This window comes from Boleophthalmus pectinirostris, unplaced genomic scaffold, assembly GCF_026225935.1.
Source record: "Boleophthalmus pectinirostris isolate CB_2022bp ecotype Guang Dong unplaced genomic scaffold, ASM2622593v1 HiC_scaffold_13, whole genome shotgun sequence".
In the NCBI taxonomy this organism is placed as follows: Eukaryota; Metazoa; Chordata; class Actinopteri; order Gobiiformes; family Gobiidae; genus Boleophthalmus; species Boleophthalmus pectinirostris.
In genome coordinates this window covers 16,864,631-16,886,210 of record NW_026571036.1, presented here as the reverse complement: position 1 = coordinate 16,886,210, position 21,580 = coordinate 16,864,631, and the positions used below count along the sequence as shown (strand labels likewise).

Below are 21,580 nucleotides of genomic sequence, written 5' to 3'. Positions count from 1 at the left end.
CAGGGTTTGTATGAATGAAACAAAACACAACTCCAGAGGAAACTTAATATGGGAAATATAATATGAGAAAATAATATGAGGGAGGCTTTAAGTGTAGTTATTTCCAAGCTGCTATAGTTATAATGTTTAAGAAATAAAAAATAAAATAAAATATTACGTTTTCCACCCATATTTTACCTTCCTTAATCAATTCATACAACCAAACCATGCTTGGTAGGTTAATGCTACCGCCACAGGTGTCCCATCCTCTTCTTCCTCCTCGTTCGTCTCCTCTCTCCTCACCTTGTCCCCTATCTCCTCGTTACCGTGCACCCCACAGGCCCACTCTTCCTCCTCCTCCTCCTCCTCCTCCTCCTGTCTCCCGGGAGTTATGATGTGATGCTGCAGGGCGTGTCATCACCGCGCACCGGGACCCATGTGACCGAGCAGCGCGGAGAGGTATTGGCGGGTTGGGGGGCGTCCTGTTTGGGAGACTTTTTCTGGTCCTGCTCGCTCTGCATCCCTCCAAACCGAACTATCGCGGGGGCGGAGCTGCAGCTTAACTGTGCAACTACCTAAAACTCCTTTGGGACGCACGCGCTTTTTTTGTGCTTTTCATTTGATTTGGGTTTGTTTTTTGGAGAGGTGATCACGAACTGCGATGGGGGCCGAGAGCTCAGTGCAGCGGGACGAGAAAAGCCAAGCGGAGGATGCATCAGCTACAGCCACTGCCCCGGGCGAAGAAGAGGAGGTGGTGAAGGTGCAAGCGGGAGAGGAGAGTGCCCTGGACAACAAGGTACAGTTCAGCCCGCACGGGACGCTCTAAAATTAGCCCAAAAGCGCCAATTTTAGTCCATGCAAAAACAGCTGCAGTGAATTGGTGCAGCGGTAGCCTCCATGTGCGCCCCACGCCGTGTTTATGCTGAGTAATCCAGTACAGTTCAGCACAGGGGCTCTTCTGTAGTCTGCAGTCCCGCAGTAATAAAATGAGCTCACTGCCCCATTTGTGCTGTCTGCCCTTCACACAACAACAGCACCTGAGCCAGCGCGTTATGGCGCTATCAATCAGTCTATTTTAAAACTTGCTTCACACAATATTTAAGTAGCTATACTAGTTTGTTTTAAAAATTTTCTTTTGTCTTCTTTTGCATTTTGATTACACTTTTGCCATCTTATCTCCCAGTAGTTCTGGACTACATGTTCAGTTTAGTTTTTCAGGTAAGTTCAAGAGCAGGTTTTTGTGATATTTGTGCACTAATACAGTCAGTCTTCTCAGAGTTGTAGGACTATGATTTATTGTTAAAATAATAAAGTAGCCAAGGCAAGTCATGCACTATCGTTATTAGGATTGGTAGAAACATTTTAGTGCAGGCTACCACAATGACTAGGCGAAATGTAAATTAAAATGACTCAATAGATTTGTTTTTCTCAGTTAACACAATAGACTACAACACCAGCCCTTTTCCAGTCTATCATGATTTTAACCTTTACTATACATTGCTTACAGTTTAATAGGAGGCCCGGGGTAGTTGTGCACAATGTCACGGCATGTTAGAAACCTATAAAGACTCAATTCAGTGTGATGGTTATCTCCTCAACGGCAGCAGTTTGCACACAGCACAGGTGCACATTAACACTTTATTAAACAAGCGCCGCACTCCAGAGGATCAAAGTCACTCCTCTTTTGTTTTGGAGAAAGACAGGTGGCCAACTTGGTTCAGTGATAATTTGCATACTGAGCTACATCCACCAGATGCCCTTCCTGACTCTTATGTAAGCATGGAATTGGTTAATAATTTGGCTTTTTATGCATGGAATAGACATGAACATAACACAGTATCACATGTTATTACTCAGTAATAATAATAAGTTCTTATGACTTTTGACTGTGCAGAAGTGCAGAGTTATGTTATATTAAATACTACAAATTATCTTATTTTACAAAATTAATCATATCTGATGTAGTATATGCAAAAGTATAAAGTTTATGCATGTAGTCAGATAGCTTGGGCAGAACAATAATATGACTAATATACATTTTAAATAGTCAAACTGGAAATTACTTATATTTCAATTTGAGTTACTTATATATAATTTTACATATGTCTTTCATTCTACAGGGACCTCTTGTGATTAACTTGCTAATTATGTAATACTTTTAAATGAACATTCAGGCCTTTATACACAAATACAACCTCTTGTTTTCTACATATTTTTTTTATATTTTTGTCCAGTGCAGCTCTTACTTATGTGTCACTGTGTCACTGTGGTGCAAATGAACACAGCTGTCCCGCCCACCAACAGACACTGTCTCAGCCACCTGCTCCACAGCACCTGTCCATCTTTTATAGACTCTTTTATTATCACAGGGGTCAACAAGTGATGTTTTCTGCCAAGAGGTCGTTGTGCAGGTCAAAACCCCAGAAAAGACTAGTTTGAAGTTTTAGTTTGAAGGATAACTGATATAATTTTAGAACATACCGTGCACATTTTGGAGAGTTGAACACTTGTAACATAGGAGAAAGTATTTCAAGTGAAAAAACAACTAGTGAATAAGTAAAGATAATAGTGCAATAAACAAGGGCTACACCAATTCAGAGGTTACTATAGATTAAAACTGTTAAGTACCAGGATAAAATAATAACTAAATAGGTTAAACTACTGGAGGTCTAATCAAACCTAAAAGGTCATACAGTTAAAAAAAACATAAAAACACAGCAAATTACCAACATAAGTAACATGCTCGCCACTTGTATTGTCTGTGCATCCAACTGAGAACCACACATCAATATCACCTTATAATACCAGATAATGGTATTTGCAAGGAAAGTGCATAGTGCAGCACTGTCTGCATCTTAATTTGGTTAGACAAAACATCCACTGAAAAAACAGAGAAAAAGAAAACCTCCTCAGCAAAAAGTGCTGACACATTCATGATAGATTTGAGAACAAAGTGGAGGTGGAACTCAGAGTTACAAGCTTTAGGTAAGTTAAATTGAACTGATTTATATTAGTTTGATACTGGGATGGCAGTTGGTTTAAAAGTGTATTTTATCATTGGATATGGCTTTTGTTTTACAGGCTGTACTGTGCATTTTGCATCTTCTTGAGTCTCTGCTTTTTTGATGAAGCCTCCTGGGTATCTCTCCAGCTGGCAATAGGTTTCCCCACGTTTGAATATGAAGTCTGATTAGCATTAATTTGTCCTAAATCATTCGTATGGGTTTAAGTTGATGACATTTCGCTTTTAGCCATGACGTTGTAACTGTATAACTGTAAATGACAGATGTGATATGACACATTGAAATATTTACATTTAACCTCCAGAAATGTGCTATACGCAGATTTCAAGCAACTCCTTAGATCTATTATAACACTAAGCCAGTATAGCCACTTACCTTCACTTTTTATTGACTTTAATGTAGTTTATGTAGTATTGATTTGCTCAGATACAAAATGCTTTTAATTTGCTTGCCCATTGCTACCACTGCTGCGTTTATCTTTATTGGCATTACTGCAACTATAGTTATAAATTAATAAAAGTTTTACAGTCCACCTTGAAAAAGAACTGTAGCATATTTTAGCAGCAGATTAGTGCTTAAAGTAGTAGTTCTGTATGTTCTGTATATTTGATGATATATATTGATTTGATTTTAGCTCTGAAAAATATACAGTTATCCGAATGATTTCCTCGTTTCTCCATCAACCACATTAACAGTAACGCCCCACATGCCTCTCCACTCCCCAACGCCTCATGTGCAATCAGCATCATCAGATTAATATCCATGTTTATTATTTCAGTACACTGGAATTAGTAGCTAAAATCTTAGCCTTTCATCTAATCTTAAACATCTCCTCTATCATTTTCCGGGCATTTGTTCCGAATCCTAACCAGCCACGTCTTCGTCCCCTGACCTATAGACTGATGATTGTGTGGTTAGTGTGTTTTTTTTTTTCTCCAACTAAACTTGTGACTATGTACAGTATGTGTGAATCTTGGCAGAGTCATGTATAATCACAGTTAACAATTAATCTTGACAATCCTGCTCAGAATAAAGCCAAGTACCCCATCTTTAATTTAACATTATCCGACCTGTGTTATCTGTTATTTTGAACTTTTCTTACATGTGAATATCTATCCACTACACGGTTCTAACATGTTATGTAGTTTGACACTTTTTTTAGCTGAGGGCACTTGGGGGATTTCCAGAATTTTTGCATATTGGCGCAGCTGTCACAGAGCTATCCATCACCCACTGTATGATTTAACTTGTGTAATATATAGTCAGCCACTGTTTACACACTGTTGCTACATGTTGGGATAATGGACACAGGCGCATGTAGATTAATACGGAATGCATTTCTCAGCTGGTCCTAAACTTATGTTGAGAGATAATGACGGAGGAACAAACGGAAATACGTTGACAGCACCATGTTGTTTCGCAGGTTTAATGATCTCCTACAAGTACCAATTGTACCATTCTTGGGACAGTGGCCAAAACGTGTCTACTATCTACAATGACACATGTGAAGGTAATATTAGAGAAGAAAGGTGTATTGAAGGTTTATGGAGGACTGCTTTTTACTACAGATCTTGTGTTTAGAGTGTACAGTTCCCATGTCATTCACTTCGTCTATAGAAGGCTGTCAACTTTGCTGAAAAATACAAATTCTAAAATTAAATACAGATCTACATTCAGTATAAACAAAATATCTTCCAAAGTCTCACAATAATATCAGTATTCATTGTTTTGGTGCAGCATTAAAGACAACTACATAGACCATGATCCTCTGCTCCATTTCAGTTCTTCCTACGTGAAGAAAATAACTGTTATTAAGCGCTTTCTTATAATTTGGATTTGGATTATAACAGAACAGAACCAAAGGCTTTTCAATGCCTTCTAAAAGGAAAGTAGCATGTTCACAATTTTTTTTGTTAGCCAAATAAACGTTTTTACTTGTTTGTACAATGGTTTTATAATGAAAACTATAAGTGCAGGCATACAAGTATTCTGAATTATGTCATTTCAATACCACCAGAACAACAAAACACTTTCTTAATGTTTTGTATTTGTTGTGTTGAAGTGATACATATATTATTTGGAGGGATGTCACGATATCCAAATCTCTCGGTATGATATTATGACAATACGATATTTTAGAGAGGCTAATATAATTGTAGATAGGACACTTTTTTTGCTTTTAAAATACCTTAACAAGATTTTGGTGTGAATTATTTCTGTCATAATCCCAAGAATTCAAGTAAAAAAGATATTTCTTCATGTTGTTTGCACTGAAATGAATCATGGGATATGTAGTTCCCTATGTCTATAAGATGCTGCTACTATAAAACAATACATTTAAGCAAAGGAACTTGTAATTTGATATATTGTGACAAACCACGATATTATTTTGAGACTTCTGACAATACGATATCACGATATTTCGGTTATTGTTCCATTATTTGTATTAATAGTAGTATTTATAATTCACACATCACTAGCACCAGCACCTACACATGTCACACCAAACATTGCAGTATCTAATCATGTGCTGCATCTTAGTGACAGCAGAGTTCAAGCATCCTTTTCAAACAGGAAGCTCTGTCAATCTAAAGGGGGTATGAATATGGTGGAGATATGGTAACTGTATACAACAATATATACATGTGTGAATGAAACAAAACACAACTGTAGGAAATAATAAAACATACATAAAAATATATCTCTTAAAAAAATCTTTAAAAAAGTAGCAGGCCTAAATTAAAAAGCCTCAAGATAATATTTTTGAAACTATGGATTAAAATTGGATTAAGCACACTCTCCAAAGCCTATTCCTATTCCTTGACACTTCTTTCCTCAAAACAATAGCATCTGCAGTGGTCTTTGCTCACATGTTTGATATCTACAGTTACAATAGCTTCGGCAGGTGACTCCAATGATCTTGTGTAACATCATGTGCTGCGTTCCTCTATAATGAGCGAGTTATATTATGCTGTTTAGGACCGAGACACAGGGAGGCAGAAGGACAGAGAGGCCATTGATAGTGGAGTTGGGACAGGCAGGAGGCCCTCAGTGAGAGCCAGAGGGAATAGACAGACCCCGAACAAGAGAGGAGGGCATGTAACTATGTTCTGGGAGGGCCCAGAGAAGAATGGGTGTGAAGGAAATGCTGCTATAGGAGATTAGATGGGACACTATATAATGGTCAAGGAGCTGATTTTAGGTAACAGAAGAATACTTCTTTATCTGAATTCGAACATATTTAGCACTTGTAAAGTTGTTTATTTGCTGTGTGTATAGAGTATATATTAAATATATAGAGAGAGTATATAGTAGTATAGAGTATTCTTATGTTGAATAATACTAAAGTACACTAAACTTTCTAAACTAAACTAAACTAAACTAAAGCACTCAAACTTTCATACTTGGCCTTGAACCCAATTTTCCCATTCTCAATCCGTGACAGAGATGTATTTAAATTTCAATAGTTTCTCCAACTCTCACTAACTCTTCTGCATATCTTTTTGTTTTACTTTTCTAAGAACGTGAACATTTATGTGCACATTTTACAACAACTTTCAGGCTTTGAAGTTGTCACTAACAATAATACAACACAGACAGCATGCATCTGCCAATTTTTTCACTTCTGTTTTTACAGTGAACTCTGGGACAAGAAGAATTTAACTCCACAGCTCCACAGAGGAAAAGTTTGGCTTTAAGAATCCCAGAATGTGGTTCACCATCAGATAATCTGCACCAGACCATGGATGTAGGGCTATCTCCCTGTCCTTTCTAAGCAACGCAAATAAATCCGCTGTAAGACGAGATAAAAAAAACATGGAGTCACAGAGTCCATGGCGTTTACCTCCAAAGTAATTCACTTAAATGAACATAAAGACGAGCGAGGAAGGTTATGTCATCATTAACTTACGCAATAGGGTCATAATGTGCTCCACCTACGTCTATACATCACGGAAAGCTTCAACGACGATAAGACGTATTTCAGATGGCCACGATTCAAGTACAACAACTGCATTTCGTCCATGTTTAAATTGTTTTTCATTTTCGCTATGCAGTAACAGGAAGTGTGTTTCCTCTAATTAGTTTGTCAGAGGGCCAGGCGTCTATCTGCCATCTCTCAGATTCATTGCCAGCCCCAGTAACGCAAGTGAAGTAGCCCTTTTTGTTCTGTCTTTCAACTTATACTTGACCCTTTGATCAAATAATGAGGAGAAAGATAAATATCCCATCCCACATGAAGTTTTTCATGAAAAGATGAAGATGGCTATGCTCAGTTAAAGAGTGCAATCAGCTGCATACTACTTATCAGTTGTTTACACACTGAGAAATGACAATACAAATGAAAATTACTGCATTCACTAAGGGGCTGTACTCAATTTTCTTTTTCACGCAATAAAGTAGCATTTGTCTTACGCTGTAAAAGCATTGAAATTAGACTGATGTGAGCTGTTTGCATCTAATTATAAACGCTGTTAGCATGCTAGTTATTGTAAGCAGTGATGTAAAAGTTGTGACATTCTTATCGACTGATCTCTGGGAATAATTTGGATAGTTAGCACTGGCACAGAAAGGATTTGTGACGCTATGTGTTGCATGAAACAAGATGTAAACATACTAGACTCAACAGGGGAAGACCGTAGCTCAATGTCCACTGATCTGAAGGTTGGTGGTTTGAATCCCGTTTTTGATATACACATCATTGGTTGAGTGGTCACAGTCACTGACCCACAGGTTGGCGGTGTGATTCCAGTTCCCACAGATGAATGCTGTTGTTGTGTTTTGGGGCAAAACACTTAACCCCTACACTGTCTGCGTACACTTGTGTATGGACATCTGAGTGGTTCCTTGATGTAAAGAGCTTTAATTGTCTTGAAGGTGTAAAAGAGCTATATAAAAATGTGAGAATTTACCATTTACCAACAGTGTGACATCTGAAACCCGCTCCACAATCACAGTGAAAGCTTTGATGCTGACAAATTATTGCAAAGTCAAACGTGTTGCCCTTGTCAGTGGTGGAGGAGGTGTGCGTGTCAGTCTGGTCTGTATAGATTATTGATTGCACATTGGTTTGTTTAGCAGCTCCAGCCCCTTCTCTGTCCTCCTGGGGCTTATAACCTGTACTGGTCAATCTCTGGTCATGACAATTCTGCCCCATCAGCGATAGTGCTCACCGTCTTTATTGCCTTGCACTTCAGTGTGTTAGTTTACATGGGAAAACAAGCAATACATACTAATTCAACTTCATTACGAGTAGGCCTGTCACAAATCTCGAAGTACGATATATTGCGGAAGTAAATATAGATGATAAATGATAATATTGCAACTAATTTATGCCACTGACACAATAATCCTAAAGCAGATTTAAAGCACAAAAATTATTCTAAATCTACAATACTGTTAAAAATCATGAGCTGCAATAAATAAATAGCAGAAACACTAGTACTTAGTTTGCATCATAAGTCCTTAAATTCAACCTTTTACATCATAGTCAAAAAATAACCAAAAAAGAAAATGTACAGACAATAAAAATTTACCTCCTGTTATATTGTTTCATCTTTCATATACTGAATGATTGAAGTTGATTTATAGTAATCATCGTGACAAGCTTAATTACAAGTCTCATACTGCTTCTATCTGTTCAGAAACCGGTCTTAGTCTTGGTATTTATAGCAGCTTTTCATAACGGACCTGTCTCTCTTGAATGAATAAGTAATAGGTTGGCATATTTTAGGATTTTACAGATGTTTTATGGTGGCCCTAAGCAGAAACTGACCATACATTTTTGTCATTACTAACAGGAGTCTCTGATGTTCGGTGTATGTTATTGCTTTGGCCTGGATTCGGAGCCCTTTGCAACAAAAGCCTTTAAATAACTTCCTTCCTTCTTGCGTCACGGGTCTCAGTGGACCCATCCTGCCATCTTGACTGTTCTTTCACACCCTTCACTTTGTCTAGCTTGTATTACATCTTTAGATAATATTGTTGTGTACTATGGATTTACGCCATTGCTAACAAACCATAATTTATTGAGGAGTACTGTCCGTTTGGAAATAAAAAATAGAAAAGGGTCCAAAGGCTGTAAAAAAAATTGAAGGAGTTCTACTGCTTAAAGGACATATTATCCTAAGTGAAATGCTAAATTAATATTATGTAAAATAGTGCAAGGAAAGAAGCAGCCGAAATCGTCCCATAACCCACTTCATGGCGCTATAAAAGTTGTTTGGCAAGCTTGTTTACACATTTAAGATATCAGTTATCACCAAGATTAAATATATGCACTAGACTTTTGGTTTTACCCAGCAAACATGAAGTGCTCTTTGCATAATAAAGCTGTATCTCATTGTACGGTGCTGGTGATACCGTATTGAGTGTACTGTAGTATGTTGGTGTAATTTCACACCCCTCTGTCTCACTGAAGTCAACTCAGGACAGGGCCAGTTCGATGCTGACCCATGCAGGCCTCACTATCAAATAACACATTGCACAAAAAATGATAAAAAAACAGAGTAAATAGTAGCCTAATGTCACATTATAATGGAATCTAGATGAATACAAATGAAAAACAACTTGTATATTGCTATATACCGGTAAGCATTATACGCATTTACAGTCATACGTTTTCATGCACAGACAGTTCATGTGTCTTGTACTTCTACTTCATATTGATTGTGGCTACTTCATGCAGACTACTATACTCATATTACAGTTTACTCATAAATTTATATGGGCCTTTTATACATAACTATCCTGTCTGCCTATCTATCTGTCTGTCTGTAGCTTTTAGTTCTATTAGCGAAATTTTCTCAGCGAAGTAGCTCCATCAAGTTTAAGATATTCATTGCGCACTCTTCTTCCCTTTGCACTCAGTGACCCTCCCTACCTCCGCCATCTTTGCCCCTCCATCCATTTTTCATTTGGTCCTGATGCGGCACTAAAGAGTACAGTGTGTGTGTGTGGGGGGGTGATGTGGGCGTGGCTTGGCGCTGCTGGGAGGGGAGCGTTTGAAGGTGATCCTGGTGCAGCTGCTGTATTTGTCAGAATAGGGCAGTGTAACCTCCGTAATCTGCACAAGAAGGGAAGTGTACGAGATGTAAAGACGAAGCAAACAGGCACCTTGTGTTTCTAAAAGCAGGTGCAGAGCTGAAAAAAAAAACACATGACCTCCAGAGAAGAGGGATCTGGGAGGGTCTTATATGCTGTGGAGTGTTGTCATAATATAAGGTCTGAAGAATATTTTGAATTCTTAAGTTGTTTTAGTGAGTTTTTTTTTTTTTTTTTTTTTTGGGGGGGGTTTTGCCTTTTTTTGTTTTAGTGGGTTTCAAAAATGTGAAGTTTTCACAAATTCCCCAGAATGCCAGTTTCAGCATCTATTTGATTTATTGGTAGACTAGATTAACGTGAGCAATGTGAGACACACTGCAGGACTCTTACTGCATCTCTATCATTTAAATAATGTACAGCTCTGCTTAATGTGATCATTGCACTAAACCTAATGCAAGAACCATGCAGCCCCAGACATGCTCTGTTTCACATAAACAGTAAGAGAAGTGCTAAGGTTGATATCAAGAAAACTCTGAGGTCGATTTTTACTCCTCTAGGAGCAACAACATTTGAGATACATTTTTAACTTGTGTAGAGTTCTCAACTTAATGCTTAACAAGTTTTTCTTCCCATAAAATGAGATAAATTTGTTTACAGCGGACATTCTACTCCGAAAACAATTCCAGACTTTTCGATTTTGGTTATTGTGTCTTATTATGTTATTGTGAAATAAATTTTTGTGCATTTTGTTCTAAGAATGGTTGCAGTGCCTATAACATTAATCAATCACTTAATACAAAGAGTTAGATTAACCTTGAGTACTGGTGTATGCAGCTGTACTAGTAAATGGTAGTACCCTTCCATGTGGCTTATTTTGTTATTTAAGTTAAGTGAATGTTATTTCATTAGTAACCACAAACTCTATGAATGCATCATTCACTCCTGTCTATACTCCATAGGCCACTGTGTTTTGTGTTGGCGACGTGATTAAGTCATTTTTGTCCAGATAACATTAGCATTAGTAATGGACTGCGGCCTGTGTTCTGTCCATGTAGACTAACTAGAAAATTAAGGCATTAAAACACAGCAACAAGAGTCAGTTTGTCCAGTTTTTCACTGAAAAACAAGCATCTTTTTAAAGCTGATTGCTCTCACATGCCTGTACTCTGCACCAGACGAGAAAGACTGTGGTAGATTTCACCAGACTAATATTGATTTGTTTACAGTCATCTGATACCATAATGAACATCACTTTTTATTTGTGAAACTTATCTTCTAATATCTTTTTATAACCACGCCATATTACGTCTACATATTGTATGTTTATGTAGAAGATAAAGAAAAATCTTTTGGTTAACTTTCCAAACAAGCCTTTACAAACATTTTATTCTTGCATGAAAAACAGTTGTTTGCCACAGCTCTCTGTATATCTTTTGAATATTGAATCAAATTACTTACATGGGCCAAAAGACATGGGTGGCTGTAAATAAAAGATGTGTATATATATACGTAGCCAAAGATTACATTGATTTTATAGTTTGCCCTGTAGTTGCCCTGACACGGCAGTTAATCCAACAAGCTTTTGCAATTTTGTTTGACATCTATTTTCATCTATTCTAATAACTAACTTGCTCAGACATTTTCCATAAACCTATATTCTGTACAAATTGCTGCATTTAAGATATAACTCATCTCTTTGTAATGTTTTATGTGATGTAAAACCATGTCTTATTTGGACATCAAGAGCTTGGACTTGATTCCCCTTAACTTGAGTTCTTGGCCAAGGACCAAAACAATAATGCAAGTAATTTCAAAGTCCAAAGACATATAAAAACACTGTGTTAATTAAAACCATGTTTATAGTGCCTGGCTGCGAGGGTTTCTAACAAGTCGTCTTTTTTTTTTTTCTCACGTCAGACTCAGATCCTTATCAAGCCTACACATATTGGGAGATCCAAGACTGGAGGTCAGCTAAGGGAGTGGGTTTGTTGTTTCAACCCAGTTAGAGAGTCAGGTCCACGGGGTCAGACTCTGGATAGTGGGGGTCTGGTTTAGATGTGGTTCAGTACTGGGGGGTCCTTCCTGTGTCCAGCCTGTTGTTATTTCTGTTGTTTGGTATTGTAGAAGCGGCACAGATGACAGACAAAATGTGGGGTCTGGGTTAAAGGGTACAAATATGCTCTGATGTAGGTACTGACAATGATCAACAGGTGTCTGTACCAACTGGACCTTTGAACAATCAATTAATCAAAACCCAATGTATTCAGTATTTTGGCTCCACATTATATTGCATTTTAGCACAGAATTTGCTGTTTAAGAATGTGTATTGAGTGTTGACATCTGTTGCGTTTAGGTATTGCATCTATTTTCTTATGCAAGTGGATCTTCTTGTGAGGTCAGTTCAGATAAATGTTATTATCAACTAACTTTAAATGCAACTTCTCTGGTGGAGGGTGGCCCACTTCCTTGTATCCTTGGACATGTTATTACTTTGCCTGTAAAGTTCCTCAGTATGGCATTCAACATATCTTTCTTTTTTATTGCAGATGTTTTTATTTCTCCAAAATACCTCTCTCCAAAGATTTGACTTGTAATTTGGCCTGTTGATGGCACCTGTTTCTGTAATGGATGTAATCTTTTGTCCCTTATTCAATAGCGGTGTCAACATACAGTATTTTGTCCTCGTACATATACATACAGTATTAACCATCTGTCTTGTATGAAATCTTTCACATGCTGGAGGTGAACCATGTCCAAATCAGCTGACAGACACTGACACTGATGTGGGTCCAAGAGATCAACCAGTCCTGCCAAATATTTTACAAAAAGATTAAATTATGGAAATCTGATCTCTCTGGAGCTTAATATATAAAAAGGAGTCATATTTCACTGTGATTTGTATCAAATCGCCTCTTTTGAAGTGATGCAAAATGGGGTCAAATCTTAAAACATCAGAGAAACCACCAAAGGCACTTTACTATTACTGTAGGCCAAATGAGCTCAAAACTATGCTCATGATTTTTCATGCATAGATTATATTCCACAAAAATGTTTTAAATACAGTAATGCTCTAATTATTTACCTTAAGTGCACCAATCAAGCGAGTGTATGAGAAGCACAATAAGATGCATAAAATTATAGATTAAATCCTTTTTTAATTTACTAATAATGTTGATGACGATCTTATTTGAAGCCATAAAACTGACAGGTTATGCTCAGGTCTATAACTCAGCACAAAGGTGGAAAAACAACCATTTATCTCTGTATGATCTATATCTATTTTCTGTATCTGTTTTTTAAAGGCAAGTGACAGATTTACACCCCATTCCTTCCTTAAAGCGGTTTAAGTGTCGTCACATTATGGATGACATTTTGTGGATCGTGCCTGTGTCAGAATTTGAAATCTGCCCACTGGTGTAGTTACATTTACTGGAGTCTACGGGCTAAGATGTGTCAAAATGTTGCAAAAAAGAGCTCATTATTGATACAGTTGAACAAACAAATGATCATAGCTCTCCTGACTAGAGCTGGGTATCATTCAGAAGTTGCCGATCTGATACATACCTCGATTCATAAGCCACGATACGATAGATATCTCAATACAGTGAGTGTTCGATTTGATACGATTCAGTACAATATATTTAAAATCTGTTGGGTGCGGTTCAATAAACAATAAAGGCTAAATCATGACTGTGATACTAAAAGTCTTTGTTAAACCACTGCTTGTGTAAAGTGAATATGAAACACACCCATTTTAATAATCAAAACAGTGAAAATGTCAAAGGTGTTGCATAAACGAGTTTCCTTCCACTAAACAAAACTGTAGCACTGTAACAAAATAATTTCATAAAATATACCAAAAATAGTTTTGGTGACATATCGATACAGCAGCCCGTGATAACGATACTGTATCATCACATGAAACGATACGATATATTGATATTTCAATATTTTTGCACACCCCTGCTCCTGACTCTTATTACCATTACTTCTTGGACAAAGGGGGCCCAGTTAAAGGGCCCATATTAAATTATTTTCTGATCCATGTTACAATGTTGTTTCCTCAACAAAACATCATACTTCTCTGGTAATAGTTTGCCTTATATTTATCATGTCCTATATAGCCCTATATTAGGATTAAAAAGGGAATACCTAAATTATTATGTGATGTACTCTATGCTTTTATGCTTGTAGATACCTCATTGTGCTTGGGTCTTGTCCTGTACAGCTCACTTACTTGAACACAGTGCACACACAATAGGGTCCTGGTCCGTGGCCCTGCACCTGAGTCCAGAGTGAATGGGATGTGGAAACAGTGAGAGTGTTCTTCAGGGGTGCTGTGCCTCTTTGATCTCAGGTATGTTCTGAATGTGAGGTCAGCCATAATAGACCAGGGTCTGACTGGGCTGAAGACACATGAAGCAGGCAGCAGTGGGAAGGGAGCGGGCCAGATCCCAGACCCCTCCTTTTAGATTAGAGAGGGAAATGCTGGACATACTTTTTAATAGACTCTTAAAACACTTAACCAGATGCTTGCCAATTAGTGGAGCCAAACTTACATGTTGAAGAAACTTTAGTGGATATATGGGGCACTTGGGTACATGTAGAAAATACCTGCTTGATCTGATGGAGTTTGACTGTAGGCAGTATGGGTGAGGGATAGATACAAATACCTAAAAATGCCAACACTATAGTTTAATACATGTATCTTTAATGTTCAATTGTTCATAGATGCTGTTATATGAAGATGTTGCTAAGATATTAAGTTCGTCTTTGTTTATTAACATATTTCTGATCTTCACTGATGATGAGAAAGGCATCAGGTATGACTAGTAATAGTGATTTTTTGACTTAGATCGATATGTAGGCCTAGTTTTGCATCAAAGTTTAGAGTTTTATTAGTATCTTTGCACTGATAGAGGCCCTTTGTTTAGATACATATATTTTTTTTCTCCTCTGCCTTTCCTGTGCCACTGTATCATTTAGTCAGATTATCAGCAACCCGTGCATTCCTGCTCAATTTCTGTTTTATTTGTGATGTGACTTTATCAAAAAAAAGTCATCTGCTGCAGTGCAATATAATGTATAATTTAATAATATAAATAGGTCAAATGAAGCACAATTAATATAATTCATTATATTTGTTGTTTGAAGCATGAGCTATGACCAAGCTATGACCACTTGAATGAACATATTGTTGGTGATCTAATAAGTCAAAATTATGTGCCAGTCACTTTCACGCACCCACTTCCGTTGTGTTCTTATGACTTTAATTTACTGCTACATAACACATACAAAATTGTCCCAGTTCATCCCTCTTGTGTCTTTGCTAAAGCCCTATCTATCCACTGAGCATTCCTGTTTTCATCTTCTCACTCTTGTTATTATCTCCGTCCCATTCACTCGTCTCCCAAACGGTGATGCTCCACTTTTGTCTGCTGCTCGAGTCTGTCTGCACGCACCCCGCAGGTCAAAGGTCATGGGGTTAACTGTCTCCAACCAAATACGACCCCACAGAGAGTCTTTAAGCCTATTATCTCCTACTGAGACCAGTGTAAAATCACTCAATCACTAAGTACTAATGTAAGGGGATGAAACTACATGTTTATAGCTGGCTAAGTGACAGTCATGGGATTCAATTCAGTGAGTGCATTAATGTTGATTTCGAATGGAACCTGTCTGGAATTTATAAGCATACATTTTCTGGTAATAGCCTTTTATTCAGCTACAAATTAAGTATATTAATCAGTTTTACAATATATGTGTTTGTTTACATGAATAATGTATTTAGATTACAGCTTGGTTAACAAACATGACCATGAAATTTATCGGGGTATTATAGTACTGAAAGAAAATCATGATTAGGTATGCAGTAATTAGCAAATCGCAAAGTCTGCATTAGGTAGTGCTTGTAGGGTCTTAATTATGTATAAAACATGTTAACACTAAGGTTAAGACACATACAAACATGTCACGGAAGGCATATAATACATGTATTAGATCATTTTAGAAGTCATATTTTGATTCTCTTGGTCTGTGTATTGTGAACATTACAAATCTAAGGCAAAGGAGAAAATCTATTTATCAACTGGACAAAGTTTTGAAAAGGTCAAATACGTTTTGCAGCTCATCCAAGCTTCTTCTTCAGTTTTGTCCAAACTTTGTCCAGTTGACAAATTGAATTTCTCCTTTGCCATGGATTCTACCTGACGACTGAGGGATTTTTCTCACATCTTCCTTACAAATCTAAACACAAACACAGATAGATATTAAATAGATAGTAGATATTCTGAGAATTGTTCAACCTTTCTGGACAGTTATTTTCCTTTCATATTCATTTTATTAGACTTAAGATATTAAAATGTCCACATTACGCTATTTTCTGATTTATATTATAATATTGTTTCCTCATCAAAAACAAGCCTGGAGTTCATTCACACATGATTAACACAGAAACCCTGCATATTTAGGATGAGTTCTTCTCTCAAACAGAAAACACTCCGTTCCACCTTGTGATGTCATGTGGTATAATGCTGGATGTGCTCCACTGTGTTTTTAAACCTTTTTCACCTTTACTAGAATTATTTGGATCATTTAAGCCCTATTATTGCCAATCTCTGCTGAACTAAAGGTAAAAAGTAGCTGTTAAATACCACTACATGACATTACAAGATGGAACGGAGCATCTTAAGCTTTGCAGATGTAAACAGCTTAATAAGAAAGAGATACTCAAACATGTATGAATGAAACATACACAACTCTAGGTATGTTTTTGATGAAGTAACAGCATTATAACATGACTTAAAGCTTACAAGTCAGTAAGTCAGTTTCGTGTAATGTAGGACCTTTAAGTTTTTAACCTGAATATTAGTTTTACCATAATATTATTAGTTGTCCCCTAGGCCTCTGTAACACAGTTTAACACAGTGTTCATACTTACTGTGACAACCTCCTATGGCCCTAATTTGCCATCTGCCTCCTCTTCTCCATCAGCTTATGTCTTGTGTTTGTTTTAAGTGACATAAATCTGCTCTGCTGCCTTTTGTCAGGAGATTTAGGGTCGTCTCTGAGCTGGAGCCACCGCCTGTCTACAGAGGTGCAGCCAGTAGACAAACCAGTGAGACAGATAAGATGAAGCAAGGAATCAAAGACGAATTTCCAGAAAGATAAAGCAGAGAGAGTGGAAAAACCTTCAGATCGTTAAAAGGGAAATTAATGTTATCTCTTAATCTTTTAATGTTCTTTTGTAGTATTAGCAGTTAGGTTTATTAAGACTGCTTTTATAAGAACGCTTTTGTTAGACTTTTGTAATAAGTATTTAATGATTAGTCTGTGATTAGTTTTCTTTGTAATGGTTTTGTAACATTACATTATTATCACTGCGCCATAATGCATTGGATATATATAGCTTTAATTAATCATTCAATGTATTTTTTTTTCACTGCTCTGCTATGGTTTATTGGAGGAAAGCATGCCAGGCCAATCACACAGGAATTGAATTTTACCTTAAATTATCAGCTATACATGTTTACATATTGTTAAATGGCTTATTCAGATCCGAGTTTAATTATATAGACTTTTTATATTTTAATATTTAACTAAATAAAAACAAAACTAGACAAGAAAGTGCATTTATTTGTCCCTTTTTGTATAGTATAACACTGGTTTACCTTCCATTCCTAAAACTCGCACAGTGCTGTATCTTGGCTGTTAGATTTACAGCAGTAAAGCCTAGCAGGAAATGGTGCTTAATGGGCCAAAAGTTGAGCTGCGTGTCATGGGAACAGGGCGATTTTGTAGTGCTTTGTGCCATATTTCTGTAATCGCCATGACAAACTCCAGGTATTGGTGGTGAAAGTACTTCATGAATCATTATTTTATCACTATTGAAAGTGGCTGATGAAGTTTTTTGTTGTAAACCTGTAACAGTTACTGGATTTATAACACATAAGTGGAGATTGCTCAGTCTCTTAAAGGGTGCATAAACATTACAGAGGTCAGTAGAATTAAAAAGCCAATTTACAAGACTTTGATTTAAAAGGTGTTTTTGAAGTAAGTAGTTATAGATAATAGGTGCTTGCTGATGCGTTGAGTCTAATAGAGTTAATTTTGTGAGAGTTGTAGACCACACCAAATAAAATGGGAGTGTCTAGACAGAGACATGAACCAGACTTTTAAGGACAAAAGTCAAAACCAAGAGCATTTCATGATATATGGAAAGTGTGAAGGGGGAGTAGGTCACAAGAGGTTATCAGTGAGGAAATATATTTACGTCTGTCAAAGAATTAACGGTGATTAATAAATCACTTGGATAAGGTTGAAAAACTGCTATACTTTTTGGATTTTTTCAGACAATAAAGGTAACAGGTGTACTTTTTACTTTGTATAGCACTTGCAAACACACAATTTGAACATGTTGAAAATGTACCAGTTTGAGGCATTGCAGTTTATTTTTTCTTTTTTATGTAAGACTTCTCTAATATTTTAAAGACAGATAATCGTGCAGTTAAATAAGAGGCATTGTGGGTAAACAGTTGTGCAGTGGGTTAAGCCTTCGCCCATCAACCACAGCACCAGCGGTTTGAATCTCTTGTGGATAGCAGAGAATAGCGTAAACATATACAAAAGCATGATGCAAAAACCCATGCTATCCGTTTTCTTAAGACAACCACAACTTGTAAACATGAGAAGTAGGTGATCCCCCGTAACTTCCACACAATAAATCCACACTTGTGTACATTGAATACAAAGCTCTACTCTTACACTTGTACAATGAGGCCGAAGACTATCACGTTACAAGAAAAGCCAGACGCTACGCACAGCAGTCTCCAGTCTGTTTATTCTCTGTTGTTTTGTTTAGCAGATGTCTAGCGAGTGTCCTAGTTTGCAAGTTTTGTGGCACACCAGTTTGACCAATGTCTCTCCAAAATATGTGCAATTGGCAGAGAAGGCTCACTGCATACTTCTGAAAGTGGTGGGGATTCAGGTCAGCTGAGGCGACATAGCCATAGCTGCCATCAGTTCAGTTCTAGTTCAGCGCAATGATAAACCAAAGTGTGAATTTTTATAATACCATTCCACTGTGGCTTCTCTCCTAATCTTTTCTGAACTGTTAAGATATGACAAAAATCTCAATGTTTGCCTACAGGCATGACTTCTAATGGTCGATATCTTAATTCTGAATAAGCGTAGCATGGAAAAGGAATTTGTGAAGATGAATCGCATTATTTTTTCGTGAATTGATCAATCACAATTTTTGATTCAATTTCATTTAGTTTTATTAAATACAAATAAAAGGTTTGACCATCGTTGCCAATAAATGAATTTGATTAGTTGCTATGCTACCTCAGAATTATATTTAGATGGGTTAAATGGTAAAATTAAGTAGCCATTTATTCTACTTCCTGTACTACTGTCCCATATATCAGGATTTATCAAAATACAATTACAATACTACAACTTGTGCAGCCTTGATATTGCAGCTACTACTTCTTACTTGGACTACTTCTTTTGTTGTTTAAGAACATCAGATTATTCATATTTGTAAAGAAAGACATGCCAGGACTAGTCTTTTCAAGTCTTTAAATCCTGATTACTGCCCTTGCTGTAGGTCTCTTGCATCACTGTTATTTCAGGCATTTTCATAGGCATTAGGAAGGCTTTAGGGGGTGACTTTGGGACAGTGGCGGTTAAAGGGTGAGCGTTTAGATGAGTGTTGGGCCATGGCTAGACATTGGTGCAAGGGGCAAGGAATTCTGGGAATGCTTGTCATGTGGTCGATATGGGCGTGTTCCAAATAGGAAGTTCGCATGCGAGTTCTTCCGGCTTCTACTGACCCTGGCTCCCATTGACTTACATTGGAATATTGTGGTCCCTCTCTCTGTAATTGCTGCAGTGAGACAAGTCATTTTGGTCTTAAAATGTTCGTATTAACCCGCTCTACATGATTTTCCCTGTTTTGCCCGTGAAAAAATTCTGTCCCTGTAACTGTTGCGTCATTTGATCACCACTGAACACTATGGGTGACATCACACTCTCTTAATTCCAGGGTGAACTGGTCAGGACACCCATGGTTTTAGAAGGACAGTGCAAATAGTAATGTATATTGTTATTATTTCTCCTGTGGGGGATTCAATATTTCCCAAGACATATGCTGCATGGATTTACAATGAAATTTATTGAAGATAATTTTTCAAATCACATCTGGTATGTGTAGATGGAGATAAATTACATTGTATTACAGTTGTGTATGTAGATTCCAATGCTTATCATTTTTACATACAGCATATTTACTTTTTTTCAGTCCAGCTATTCTGTTGTTGGCCCCAAGCCAAGATGAACTAAGAGAATTGCATCAAGATTTAGAAAGGGTATGTGATATAAAAGTTAGACATAAAATTTGTTAAACTTTTATTTTATCAGTATTATAAAAATAAACGCAACAACAGAAAAGGAGAAAGCTTGGAGCAAGTTAGCTGGAGTGACTGGACAGTTTACTCTTTAATCCTTTTCACTCATGATGATGCTGTTAACTAGTACTTCTCTAGATTATTGTTGTTTTTATCTGAGATCAGTTTTCAGAGCTTTTGCCATGTCTTCTTTCAGTCGATAATTGCAAAGGGCATGTATTTAGTCTACCAAGAATTTATATAGTCAACTACACCACTAGTTTTGACAGACGAATGAAGCAAAATTACGCTGCTGTTCACACTTTGATTAAGACATGATAGGGTAGCCAAACAAAATGGTGTTTGACTGACATATTGAGAAAACATTGTCAAACCTTGGCTTGAAAAGTTTGGGACCAGTTTCAAATATCTCTATGAGCTCAGTCATCCTTAAACTGTTACACTTGACCATCACCTCACTCCACTTTTCTCACCATTTTGTCACTTTCATTTTCAGTATTAGATCCAAACAGAATCTCCCTTTTGTTGTATTGGGTTTCGTGGCTTTCCAGGAGGAGTCAGTGCTGCTGGGAATGAAGACCTGACGTGTCCATTAGTTAGATTAGCAGCCCTGTGGGGAGGCTCTAGTTGCCTTTTGCTGGCCCAGGACAGCACAAAGCACGGGCCAGGCTGCCATTGTAACTCTGTCACTCACAACGTGTCCCTGCCAGAACAAAAACCCCATGTGTGGACAGAGATGTGTAGATAAGGCCCCGGAGTCTGGCTGGCTCTGCTTAAACTGTTAGTAAGTGACTGTAAATGTTTACTCTGGCAGTCATTGCTTTCACCTGTATATCCTACGCCTGCTTTGTTTTGCACTGATTGCCATCTACACCAATTAGCCAAGTCAACAACAAGACAAATATTTAATGTATCTCTAACCTGAAGTGGAGGAAATTATACACATTTTAAATTACTAGGTTTCCAAGATCATAATTAATGGAAAAGGTTCATATCTCCTGCATTTTCATACAAAAAAAAAAACACTCTATTTGTCTATCAAACATGGTGATTTATCCTGTAGTGTTGCACGATATTAGCCTGATTCATCAGCTGGTTTCACTTTGTGGAAATCGCCTGACCTTACAG

The 21,580-nt window shown here is 37.3% G+C and overlaps 1 protein-coding gene across 1 annotated transcript in view; it reads left to right on the top strand.

Annotated features, from left to right (window-relative positions):
• Positions 1–459: 459 nt before the first annotated feature.
• akap12b (A kinase (PRKA) anchor protein 12b) overlaps positions 460–21,580 on the top strand; it is a 42,334-nt gene continuing 21,213 nt past the window's right edge. Inside the window, 1 exon segment of the mRNA XM_020925233.2 lies at positions 460–775. Within this exon segment, the coding sequence (XP_020780892.2) occupies positions 641–775 (135 nt within the window). The 5' untranslated portion in view covers positions 460–640.